This window comes from Falco cherrug, chromosome 3, assembly GCF_023634085.1.
Source record: "Falco cherrug isolate bFalChe1 chromosome 3, bFalChe1.pri, whole genome shotgun sequence".
In the NCBI taxonomy this organism is placed as follows: domain Eukaryota; kingdom Metazoa; phylum Chordata; class Aves; order Falconiformes; family Falconidae; genus Falco; species Falco cherrug.
The window spans coordinates 76,545,654-76,559,595 of NC_073699.1; the positions used below are offsets into that span (position 1 = coordinate 76,545,654).

Consider the following 13,942-nt stretch of genomic DNA (forward strand, 5'->3'; position numbering starts at 1 on the left):
TTGCTTTTCCTTCATACACATAAGGAGAAAACGAAGTACAGAAGAACTACTGCTGCATGTTAAGTTAAGCCTAAAAGCAGGGTGTTGGTCCCGGTGTCTGTAACAAACACAGCAGTTTACAAGACCTTAAGATTCCTCCCTAAAGGTGATGGGAGTTTTTCAATTGATTGCTTTGATAGCTGGAGCTGAGTCTTAATTAATAAATGAAGGTTAAAATGCTCTTACCCAGAAATGTAGATGCAGCCACTGTCTACACTCATTTGCACTTCTGTGCAGAAAGGATTAAAACATCAGTTATGAAAAGTGTTACCCTCTAACTTTAAAAAAAAACACCAACAAAACCACAAAAATCCCTAAATCAAAATAGTTTGTTTGACCCAGAAATCACTTTCTAATTTTTTTAATTGTCATTCATACAAAACCCATTCCTTAAACAACACCATGTTACATCTTTTCAGAGTTCCTGTAGAGCAGACAATGTGATGAAATTTCTAAGGCTCAAGCTAAGCATCTCTTAATTCATGTCCAAACTGGATTTGTGCTTCTGGGTAGCATGGCAATGGAAAAAATTTCTAATAAGAAATAATTGTTATATGTAAATGTGCAGCTGAAAAGTAGCCTTTATAAAGTGCTACCTGAACTTGTACTGGTGAACAGATAACTATGCTTCTGTCTTCAAATCTGAATCTCTTGTTACAACGGCAATACTTAAACTTTCAAAAGGGGTCTTTTTTTATCTAGATCAGCTACCGGCTAGAAAATCATCGTACTGACTATTTATTAATATACAATCTAATTGAAAATGTGACTGCAAATATGAAACATGAAAATCACAGACTCCTTGGCCATGTTTTGATCTTGCCAACTAGAAATTGAAATGTTTGCACCAATTGGAAGTGTGGAGGGACCCAAACCTAGCAATATAAGTTGCTTTTCAGCGTTTTACAATTGTTTGCAGAATGGTAAATTTTAAGAGAGTGGAGAAACTGATATGAAGCATATTTTATAACTATTTAAAGCCCAGAAGCATGGAAGAAAAGGCATGTAAATCAACTGAATTTTGGGAGTCTGTAATGGAAATAAATAGTATGGGCATCTGTACCTTTGTGGGAGCACTGCTATTGATCTGCTGCTGAAAGCCACAAACAAATTGCTGGTGGCAAGGAGGAACATGGGGTTTTTTGCATGAGGTAACAGCAGCCAGGCAACAGCTTTGGGGAGCATCCTTTTCGTCTAACTTTCAGTGACATTGTGTACTTAAGGTAGCTGAAAAGATCAGTAGCCTTTACCTTCCACAGAGCTGCCAGTGGCAATGTGGAGTGTCTAGTTCTAATTAAACTATTAATTGAGGCTGTTGGATTAGATAAGTTAGATAATATGACTACTCCCTCAAAATTTATGACTTGATGACAGATATCTTTAAATGTAAAGTCCATTATTAATTATGTGTGTATTAAAGGTATAAAGTAAGACTGCAAGCTTAGTTGAAAATGTGTTGTCTTTCCTTACTAGTGGTTTGGAGTGGTAAGGCATTTTGGCTCAACTGCAGTCATGAAGATACAGAACTCTCATGGCAACTTTTTAAAAGCTTTAAACACCAGTTAACAGAGAGATCTCAGAATACGTGTACACAGGGAAGTGTGGTCAAGTGAGGGCATTTTCAGTGGCTACTCCCTGGACAGGCTTCTTGGCCATGCATTATTGACCTCCTTGTGTTGTGATCTGTGTGCTCTTGTTGGAGAGGTGAGAGGAGGGGGGGAAGGGGTAGCCAGTCATGATGGGTCTTCAACGTGCTGCAAAGATGGAGTGTGCAGCTTCCTCCCCCACCCTGACAGCCTGAAAGCAAGGTACTGGGCCAAGTTTCTCAGCCTTTCTGCTATCTTCCTGGTGATGGCACAGCTGTACCAGTATGTTTAATGAAATAATTATCCTCTTAGTTGTTTCTTCCAAAAAGAGTCCTTTGAAAAGTAGAAATTTGTAATACTATAAAATACCACTGCTGTTTGCAGCTGTGATCTATAGTAGATAAAGCTATCAGTTTTAAACTGCAAGTCTTCAGTCCTGCTGCCAACAATGACCTTATATATGGCTATAAATCTTCCAGGAGTGTAATAAAGGGGACCTGCATTTCACTGTAATTGGTATGTCTTACATGCAGGCAGAGAACATTAGGAATTCTGTGTGTAATAGCCAGTGCTTCCCAATATTCATGTCAAAACAGAGGATGTAGTACTGTGAGCTGCAGGAGTCATTCAGACACATTGCAGTTTTCTATCCCTAAGTACTCTGATTTTATCATAGCAGTGCTGCCCTAGTTCAGGAGTTTGTGGCATTCATTTTATAAACTTTATTCTGAGGTACTCACAGCTCTTCTGCTCTGTGCATCAGAAGTCATTCTGGAAAAGGAAATTCCCTTAACTCATTGCTATGGCTTTATTTATATATTTTCCTATTTTAATGTTTGAAATACTTCAGTCAAAATGTAAGTCTGACTTTGAAAATGCTAGCTCTTTTTCAAGCACTGCGGTCAGAGCAATTTTATGAGGAATTCAGAGACCCAAAATGCAGATAGGTACCCAATGAGATTCACAAAATAACGTATTTCCCATTGAAGTCAATTAGAAATGTAACTTGGTTGTTTCTTAAGCTTTAGGAACTTAAATGCCTTTAAAAAAAATAGCTGTAATTCATTTGGGCACTTTTGAAAATTTTATGCTAAAGCTTGTTTTTTTTCATGTGAAAGTCAGTTTCTGGTACTGAACTAAATAGATTAATGTCTCAGTGTTACCGCTTGAATTTTATTTAGAACTGTTCAGCTGTTCTTGAATTTGAATGATTTAAAACTAAATATCGTTAAAATACTACTGATGTGCATGAGATTTAAAATAAAATAAGAAAGTACTCACTGGCTCTGATACTCATGGTTGAGCAACAGCATCCCATTATTAAATCCTGATCCACCATTCCTGCATCCCAGCTATTGTCATTCTACAGTGTCTTTTGGTAAAATTAAGTGCTGCAGTAAGCAAGTCCAGTTCCTATGGAGAACTGCAGGTTGTTATTTCTGAGAAAAATCTGTCATTTTGCCTAGCTGTGTCTGACCTCCCACTCAGCCTGTGTGGCACAAAGAGGCTGACTGGGGAGGAGAGCAGGAGAAGCATAGCGACTAGAAGAGAAGCAGGCTTGATAAGGCTTCAGCATGCTTTGTGTTGCTGCTCTCGTCAGCTTGCTCCTGCGAAAAGATGTTAGGCATTAAGAATTTGCTCCTGTCACCTAGCTTTTTAACTCGAAAGGTATTCTTTTTGTGCACATACATGTGGATACATAACTTGGCCTAGTGCTTACAGAGGTAACAACGCAAAATATTGGATACTTAACTGTTGTTGATTTTTCTTGGAATTGGACAACCTTTTTGTGATTTGTGTTTATGTCAGTGTAATGATTCCAAGACCTATCCAATGTGACTGTAGTGCATGCAAAAATAACCCACATCAGATAATACAGACAAAATTATGTCCATAACCACAAAGGCCCAGACTCCTTACTAAAGCATTTTCTACAATTCTCTTTCCCTAGAAACAAGAGTCTAATGCTCTCCTGCTCTCTCCCTGAAGAAGTTAGGACTCTTCTTGTTCTGCTTTCCACATTTTCTCTATCTAGGTGAATGCAGGGAAAGGAAAATAAAGGCAGAATGATACCAAGACTGAAACTGAGGACATGGCTCTGTGTCGTAGCCCTTACAGCTAGCTCAGCTTCAACAGAGGCTGCTGTCTGGGTTGAGAGGGTTTCAGATTCCTTCAGCCAGGTGTCCTGTGTGACACACACGTGCTTCAAGCTGTAGTGCAGGTGGTGGTGGCAAAGGCTGTACAGCTCACTCCAGGGGAAGGGGGCCGGTGGGTGAGTCAGTGACCAGAGAGAGCACGTCACAGTGATGAATCAGGCAGGCTGTTGAATTCAATACCCAATACAAAAACTTCTGTGATTGTCCCTATCTTCATCCCTACATGGCTTCTAAAGTCTAATGGAGAAGTTTGGTTTCTCTGAACATGGTCTTTAGAAACTATGTCCCAAGCTGTGAATACTTGCAGCAGCTATCCCCTGGAAGATCTATTTCAGAAACATCCTTATGAATTCTTTCAAATGGTTTCTCAGAATGTTTAAAGCTTAAATCCATGACCTGCTGGTGTCCTTCGTAAAAGCTGAAATTCTTTCTTCATTTCCAGAAAACATACCTACCAATTGCATCAGGTTTCAAAAATTTGTTCTGAAGAAACTCAAGTCTTATTTGGGCCTCTGAATCCAACTGTTGCATCCTGTACTTCCCAGTACAGTAAGACTTCCCTTCAACTGAGAAAAATATTAATAGTATCATTTTGGTGGGCCTTTGCAGGGTATTTTTTAGTCCTAATCACCAGTCACTGCAATTGTTTCTCTTCCAGCGTTTAACCTTTTGACTGCTGCATGCCACACCGCCAGCTATACCACCCTTTGACTGTAGTATTTGTGTTTCAGACTGGACACATAAAACTTTAGGGCATTTCTCTCTGCTGGCCTATGGTTCAGGAATTTTTAGCTTGAATGTGTCACGTAATCTTTTGCACAACTTACATTTAGATGAAACTGTGTCTTCAGTTTCTGCCTGTTCTGGTAAGGGAATTTTCTGTCATATAAAACATGCAAACTTTTAGCGATACACATTGGGAACCAGAGTTCATAGACTCTCCAAGTGCTGGTCTGTACCTTGAAATTACACAGATCAGAGTGCCAGCTGCTTGGAGAGCACTGATACATTATGTTGTTCACAGAAATGCTCTGCAGCAGAAGAGATGCACTGAGAAACCCTGTTAATCTTACCTTCCTTGAAAACCAGACAGCATTGCTAAGCAGCAATATTTATGCTTTGGTTCAATTTTGTTTGCTATGCTCCGTGCACTGAAGCTGATATCTCTCAGACGGTTGTTACGTTTCTTGTTAATATTAGTAGGAGTTTTATAAAAGTTAATTCAAAGAAAGTTCATCAGGTGATAAAGGTAAGAAAGGTGACTGAATTGAAGCTGTTCCTCAGCCTCTGAAAAGACCCATCTTGCACACTGCAAAACTATGAGACACACAAGCTAGCATGGGGGCCAAAAAGTGCATTAGATGGTGTTAACAAAAACGTAGTTTAGAGCCAGCAAGGTGCTTGCTGTCCAGGCATCAACGAGTGTGTAGCGGCATAGATCTATCTCAAGAGATTGGCTTGCTTAAATTTTCATAGTCTGGCTCATTGCAAGTCATAAATTGCTTTTGGTTTAGATTTTCTTTGTGGACTACAGAGATTACTGCCTTATGTGCCTAAGGAAACATAGTTTGTTTTTTGCAGTCTTCTGTTTCTATTGTTGATAATATAAGCAAGGAGCAGAGCTGTGAGCTAAGGTTTCACTGCTGAATCCTGTGACGCTTAACTAGGATGCCCAGTATGTAAACAGATTATTTTATTTTAACGGAAAGATATTCTGGCTTCTCCAAATACTTTGTCAACTAAAAACCCTAATAGCTTTCAAATAAAACTGGACTCTCTCAAGGACAGTGTAATTTTAATCATATGCAGGCTTGATTCTGATCCCAGTGAGGGGCCAGACTGGCCACTCTATTCAGAGCCAAGCAGAATTGGCTTCTATCCTTAAAACCACAGCCATGTTCACTGCCACATTGGAAGGGATCTCTTATGGGCAAAATTATTTGGGTTACACTTCTTGAAGTTTATTGTGCTATTTGGCAAAACCTTACCACTTCTATTCATATCAGGTGTCAGAGCAGAAGAATTTATGCTGAGGAAAACCAACATATATCACACAGCAATAAAATAAAAAAATCAGAAAATAACTGGATCTTTCCCCCCCTTTTTTCAGAATATTGCAACACTTTCACACTACTGCTGAAGATTACACCATCATTTTCACATCTGGATGCACAGCTGCACTTAAACTGGTAGCAGAAGCATTTCCTTGGATACCTGAAGGCACAAAGCAACCCAGCAGTCGATTTTGTTACCTAACTGACAGCCACACATCTGTGGTGGGTATGAGGGGGATAACTGCCTCAATGAATGTCTTGTCTGTTCCAGTAAAACCAAAGGAAATCTTAACAGAAGAAAGCAGGTTACTGGCTGAAGAACAAAACTGTACGACACCTCATCTTTTCTGTTATCCAGCTCAGAGCAATTTTTCTGGTACCAAATATCCCCTTTCATGGATACAGGATATCAAGTCTAGAAAACTGTACCCCATCAAAGTACCAGGGAAGTGGTTTGTTCTACTGGATGCAGCTTCATATGTGAGCAGTTCTCCATTAGACTTGGGAGCGCACCAAGCTGACTTTATCCCTATCTCATTCTATAAAATCTTTGGATTCCCGACTGGTTTAGGAGCATTATTGGTAAACAACCGGATTGCCCCCCTCTTAAGGAAAACCTATTTTGGAGGTGGAACTGCAGCTGCCTACCTCGCAGGAGAGGATTTTTATTTCCCAAGGAAATCTATAGCAGAAAGGTAAGGTTTTGTTTAACAAAACAGGGGGTTTGCTGATACGCAGGTGTCTTAGTGCCTGCACTGGGCTGTGACACCTGTGCTTTTTTATGCAGTTTGATAGTTATTTCATATCTAACTCTTTTCTTAGTATTCTTTTTTGTATCTGAAGAACATAATCTGAAATACCTACCTTCCTTCTCTGATCTAGTTTGTCACAACTGATAAAAATATAAGGCTTGATTCAGTAATATAAAGGTCAGTCCACGCATTTTTAAAATTTATATTTAAGGTACCTCAGTGGTACCCTGGTTTGTTCTTGAAGCTATGCATCTGGAGCAGTTAGGCCAAGGTTGATCACATGGTGTAATGACCCTCGGTGAAACTGGAAAGTAAAGTCCATGTATTTCACTGGAAAGGTGGCATGCTTTACTCTCAAGAGAAGATTTATCAGAATAACATGTGCAGTAAGATAAATTACCTAGGACAAATATTTGTAACACTCTTATTCCCTGACTGAGGTTCTAGAGAAACTGTGAAGCTCTCCTGCAGAAAATAAAGGACACCTGAAGGAGGTCAAACATATACACATAAGGAAATGCAGGGCAACAAGTAAGCTTCCCCGGTTCTTCAACACCTTGAAACACCACTCTTAGTGATGCGTGGTCTTTCTGCCTCTCTCCCTCATGCCAGCAACAGCTTACATAAATGCAGTAAAGGGTCTTCTTTCGTGTCTCACATCCAGTAGATCTGCACAAAGGAAATGCTTGAGATCAGCATTTAATATTAAATTACCATCCTTGGAGAGGATAGAAGTGAAAAGAGGAAGTGGTTAAAAAAGCCATTCATGCCTTGCATCTGTTCATGGATGTGTATTTAGCAGCACAATGTCCTGCATCTCCCATGATGTAAATGTCTGACCTTTCACTGTACATGTAGTAGTGCATAATGATGCTTCATGTGTGTGCCTCTCTTCTAGGTGTGTGCTCCGAGTGCTGCTGTGGGGTTTTGGTTCTGGTCTGGTAGATGCAGAGGCCAGCTGCATTAGCCTTTCTGTCTTGCCGTATGAGGTTATGCATTATTTCTGAAATAGAAATTGGTATGCTACATGTCCAGTTAATCCTTTAATTTAGAAATAAAAACAACAAGGAAACATTGGCATTCCTGCCTCTGTTTCTGGATTTTCAAACCAAAGAAGGCTTTGAAGTGCAGCACTCACTGAAAGTCAGGATGAAAGGGCATAAGAATCATAGGATCCTAGGATGCTCGTACGTCACCTGCAAGCCAAAGAGAAAACCTGCTTTAATTTGACCTAGGCAGGCTCTAATTTCTGATTGGCTTTTCTAGAGGTAATTGACACACAACTCCTGGGATTGCATAGTGGATAAATGTATCTGAAATACATTTTATATTTCAATTCTACTTTCATATGTTTTTTTTTAATTAAGAGGGGAAAGGTATGAGGGAACCTAGTATCTGGTATCTTTTTCAGCACTTTTCAGAGGTTGCCTTAACTATAAGCCTTTCATGTATCTGAGGCTGCCACTGCTTTCAAGGGGTTTTTTACTAGATCAGAAAAAGGGGCTACTTCAACCTTTTTCTACTACAGAGTTATAAACAAAGGAATTTGTCCAGTTTGATTCCTCAGTCAGGCTGGGTACAGTGTCTAATTGTGGTATGAGGAAACCTAACTAAAATAATCAAATCTGATAGCTGAATACCCAGGCATGTGATGCTAGTTCCTGTTAGACACCAAAGTGTCATACAGACAGTCTGAGTCATTGTACATAGGTAAATATTTACATTTGTCCTCATTTCATTTTTTAGTTATTATTTGAAAAACTAATATTTAAAAGTTCATGTTTAGAGCATCGTTGATGCTGCCTGTAATCCCTAGTGAACTGTGGAGACTTAAAGTCCTACCTGGAGAGGCCTGAAGTCTTCAAAGACAGGTCAGGAATGAGGATAACCACTTTCTTGAAAAAATAAAAACAGTATTGAAATTCTCAATTAGTTTCCTCCAAGCTGTATCATCCAAATGTGGTTGATTTTTTTTTTCTTTCAGATGTTATGGGGTTTTGTTTTCTTATGTTATTAAAGTGTTTTCCTGATAATAAAATGCAGAGTTAAAGCAGTTAGGAACAGAACTACTAGGCTTCAATTGAAATGCCAGGCCACTATGGCCAAAGCTAATATGATTACCTTATCTGCGGCCCATGTTTCCATTTCTTTGCTAGTGACTGAAACACCTGGGTAGTTATTTCTCATACACACAGCAACTGTAGCCAGGTTTCATCCCTGCCAAATTGCAGTTAAGAGCCTCCATCCTTGGAGGTATCCAAACCCAACTGGATAAGGCCTTGAGCAACCTGCTCCAGCTGGGTATAGTTTGGGCAGGAGATTGGACTTGAGATCCTCGGGGGTCCTTTCCAGCCTGTGTGTTTCTTTGATTGATTGTGCATACCTCTGCCAAGCCTCATCTGCATTCTGTCTTTAGGCATGTCTTTGTGATTTCAAAAGGTTGGTTTCTTAAAACATCTTTTTTTAAAAAAAAAATCTTATTTACAGTGCTGAGTTAACAATGGGATTGAATACACTGAAACATGTCATTTCATGTGATAATTTATAAGGAAACTTAACTCTAGCAAATACCACTGGAAAAGTGGATTAGAAATGTGTAACTGAATACTGTTAGCAGAAGGTATTCCCTGTCCATGCATAATCAAAGTGCAGTGTACTACGGAAATAGTTTTTTCTAAGTCAAGGTGAAACTTGAGTGGAGATGTGTAATGAGAGGGTGTTTATTCATCTATCCTTCCCAGGACTGTCGAAGTGGTTGTTCTTTTGTCTTAATGGATACTGTTTTTGCTGCTGTTTCTTGTACTTTATTTTGTTGTTCTTGCTATATAAATTATTGTATCACAGTCTCTCTTGCATTCCTTTAATACCCTTAAATCACTTCCACATTTTCCCATTTCATGGCAGTAGCCAGTCTTCCTATCTCAACTTTTAAAATCATGTTTATTGTATTTTCATCCTTATATCAAACAGCTTGACAAATTATTATTATAATTCAAAAATCTAGCCTCATTTCCCATGTTTTTTTCTGCACAGCATGAGATAATAAAATAATATGATTATGTATAGCAAGAAGTCAGCGATAAAATATTCATCATCTGCCCTATTTTTCTTTTGTGTCTGGGACTGCTATTCAGAATCTGATCATCCTGGAATTTATGACTAAGGGAAAAGAAGCTGTTGTGTTATCTGTAAATTGGATATCTGCATCTTAGTCTACCAGTGTGAAATATCTAGTGCATTAGCTGTTGTGTGTTTTTCGTTTCCAAATGCATTTTCAAAAGCTTTGTAATCCAGATGGCATGACTTTGTCCCTGACGAGTTTTAGTGGCTCTTGCCTCTGCTGCTTGAACGATTTGACAGCCCCAAAGTGGCACCCACACTTTTGTTGTCTGTGATGCATTGTACTTAACCAAAGCAGATTTCTTTATTCTTGATGCTGTAGACTTTTTGAGGTGATTCAGTGGTTGATATATATGACCTACAGATAAAAGGTTAGATCCCTTAAGTTCTGCAGGAAATGCCCTTAGGGAGGGCCCACCTGTATTTGCTGAACATAATTTACCACTTTGGTGAATTATACTAGAGATAACCTGGACAACTCTTGCACGTGCCTATGCAGGTGTGCATATGATGACAGGGTTTGGATTCTCACTTGCGTGCTCAGTTTGTACAGGCTGAGGGGAAGAAAAGGAAGGAGTGGGAAATGGAGGCAGAAAGGCAGGGATGGGAGCTATCACCAGGACCCAAGAGCTGGAGCTAGAGACAAAAACCTGAGGTTGGGTGGTGGATATGGAGCAGCTAGAGAATCCCTTGGCAAAACACTGGTCTTCTGCTTGAAGTCATGTCTTTAACATTATTGCATGTTTCTGTCAGCACAGGAAGAAGGAATATAGTGATAGGTGCCGATTTATTCCATAGAAATACATGGAATAAATTTTCATATTTATATAGTGCTCTATAGCACTCTTCATAGTGCTGAGAAATCACCTAAGGACTGGGTCGTGTTTGGAAGAGCACGATACTTAGGCACATGTTCACCTTGTAGTCTGGCGTATGCCCACTGACTTCATGCTCAAGGGCTCTGTCCATGGGCCCATGATTACTTTTGTGTGGTAAGTGGGCTTAAATATCACCCTGTTAACTATTACATTTTTTTCAAGTATTTTGTTATGCTGCTTCCACATTTTTGTGACGTTTAGATATCTCCAAACAGAACCACTTATGGGGGAATTTCCAAGTCCATAAAATTCCTGAACAAACATCCTTTCAAACAGCAGTGATGACTTTCAGATGAGCTACTTGGGAGATGGCGGGGTCTTCATCTAATTTCTGATGTGTGCGCACCATGAGGCTGCCTTCTGCACGGGACAGACCTATTGCAGCCACTGAACAGGCAACAAGGCGGTGAGCAAACCTCTTCCTTCCCCTCATCCCAGTGCAACTCCGTCCTACAGAGATGAGAGGCCAGAGGCCACTGAGCAGAACTCTGTAGGGCACTCACACAGCTGTTCTCCCTGCCTGAAAAGTAGACAAAGTCCTTTCATTTAGCTGATAGAACTTAATTCTGACAACTTTTACGTCTGTTTTTCAAAACAGCTGTGTAAAAATAAAAGTTCCTTTCTGAGTAACTAAAAGAAAGTTCAATTAACCTGTTACTCTTCCTTCTCTGCAGAAGTGTTAAATATCTGCTGGAAAGCTTCAGGCAGTTTGTCTTGTTACCTTTCAGGACATCCAAGGCGTCCACTGACGTTTGCTGTGTTTTTCTGCCAGCCATCACTGCAGCCAGCCAGCTTCTTCAGTATTTGATGCAAAGGAAAATTTTGCTTAATTCTTTTTCTAGCTCCCACCATTAAGGATGCATTTGAATGTCGCTTTGCACTCTAATCCTCCAGGTGATATTTTTTTTCCAATAGTGAAGTTGTTTCATTGCCTGAAAACTCAGCAAAATCAGAATAAACTGGAAGTTGTAGATCAGTGAGCCAAATGGAATCCTGTGGGGATCACTTTTGATTTTGATTCAGCATGGGATTCACCTTAAATTGCTGAATCTGGGATAAAATGAAAGCAGTGCCTCTGATAAATACTTGTAGAGTGCAACCAAACACTTACAACGTATTTGTGAACTTGGATTAGTGCGCAGTCCCCCAAAAAGAAGCAACAATGCAGATAAAACGTTGTGGAGGCAACACATCTGGCAGTGATGGCTTGCTTCAGTCAGTCAGCCCCACCCTTGATCATTTGTACAACTCTGAGATGTCTTGTCTTATATTCACAACCTCTTGCCTTGAAAACCCCTATTAGTTTTGAAGACAGCCTTTATTCTTGAACTTTTGTTTGAGCAGCTGGTGTTCCTTTTTAGCTACACAGCTGGAGAAGATTGGTGGTTAGGATATTCCAGGTTATACAAAACCCTAGTTCAGTGTTTCCAGCCAAGGTTCAGGCAGATACCTCCCAGTATACAAAGCCAGCTCTAACTACCAGGCTCTTCCAGCAGAGATTTGGGGTAAAAAAAGAATCACCTTCCTTTCTACTCCTGAAATGCCTGCTCCCATGTTTTACAGAGTCCAGAGCCACAGAAGGTGCTCTTCTGAGTAAGCTCTTCACAGAGTCCCAGAGATAAATACGATTTTAGTTGTGTTTTCGTCCTCAGGGTTTCCTATTGCACAATTGGGAAATCCCCATCTGAAGTGGGTCACATTTAGGGCTTAGAACTATAAATGCAAGGAATGAGCAAAAAAGATAGGCATCATGTTGGTTAATGTCTAAATATTTGGGTCTATTACAGCATGCAGTTACAGTATACAGATTCCCAAAGTACTTTTAATCAAACCAGTTCAGGTCCTCAAAGCAATGTAGCCACCATGTCATAGACAGCCATGCCAGGTAATTTACATTGCCTTGGAGGAAGATCCTACATTTCGGCACACTGGAGTGTCTTTTGCTGGGGGAGGTGTTTTTTTTAAGAAGGGGAGGTGGAGGATCTTGCTTGCTTTTCAGCAATGTTCAGCGAAATGAAATTAATAAAAAACAGAAATGCCAAGAATTTTGAACTGTTGTGGATTCTCTGTACTTGGAAGTAGGCTGAACTTAAACTAAGCATGTTTCTTCTCTCATTGCCAAAGCCCCATTGAAAGCCAGTAGCAATCATGCACCTAATGTAGTCACATGCCTAGTGCACAGAGGCTGATGTAAATCACATCAAGCATCAATCTGTATTCTTAACTACCTCCATCCCAGTATACAACTGGCACCAAATTATTGACTTGAAATAAACCTTATAAATTGCTAGGAAGCTACAATGCATGCATTTTTAAATAAGAGAGATTTGGAGCTCACTATAAAATGCATTTTTCTTAAAATATGAAGTGTTTTGAGTGATAGAAAAAAGGAATTCTGTTACATACCAGGACTTGCTTTTGCCTTTGATCAAATACAGGAAAAATTCTGCCTGAACCAGGATGTATCTTTGTAGTCATTGTGGCTAGCAAGTTGTCATGACATAGTTTTACCCTAGGGAGTTCTTATACTCAAATTTAGAAACAAACCTTGTCCCTGAGTCTTCTTCAAAAGGCTTTGTGAATTTCTAGCACCAGCTATTGGGATTTCATAGTATTTGTTTTCTGATGATAAATTTATTGTACACTTTTTGTTGTGCTTTGTAGATTTTACATTTGTAACTGATTAACTTGTTTGATATATGAGGAAAAACAATGGTAGCTTGTTTGGCATCAACATTACTTTTTTTTTTTTCTCTTCACCATTTGTATGGTGTACTTAGAATATCTTGATATTAGCATGTAAAAGGGGTGAGACTGGCTTTTTGACCCAGACAGTATTTACAACATACAAGTCCTGTTCAGATAATGTTAAGGGATTGATTTACTTCAAAGTGCAGGAATTAAAGCTTTTGCTCTCTCTTTTTACCTCAGGCAGTTCTTAGGAACAGGACTTGCTATAAATACTCCATGGTATAGTATATAATTAGTATAATGCTCTTCGTTTGACTGCTGAAGTCAGAGACAAAAGTGTGAGCTCAGGCAGACATACGGAAGAGCTGTAACTAGTATCAGGGGGTCAATTTAGATATTTAACATTATTTTAACCTAGTTTTTATGTGCTACAAATCCTCCGGCATGTGTGCGTGTGTGTTTTAAATACTTCCACAGTGATGCTGAAATTTTTCTGAGCTGGCTACTGAAACTTTATTGTCTCCTTTGGACTGAGTTTAATCCTTGTTTACAGAGTGTAGCCTGAGATGTGCAGAGAGCACAGAGTCCAGGCAGTAGCACGTGCTGCCCGTGGGCTTGGCCCTGCATGGGGCACATCCCTACACCTCTCCAGAACCACCCAAGAAG

At 39.6% G+C, this 13,942-nt stretch overlaps 1 protein-coding gene across 1 annotated transcript in view; it reads left to right on the forward strand.

Moving 5' to 3' along the window:
- Window positions 1–13,942, forward strand: part of MOCOS (molybdenum cofactor sulfurase) — a 231,072-nt gene that overhangs the window by 79,079 nt on the left and 138,051 nt on the right. Inside the window, exon 4 of the mRNA XM_055705183.1 lies at window positions 5,892–6,530. Coding sequence (XP_055561158.1) covers window positions 5,892–6,530 — 639 coding nt within the window. The remainder of the gene's footprint in view (window positions 1–5,891; window positions 6,531–13,942) is intronic.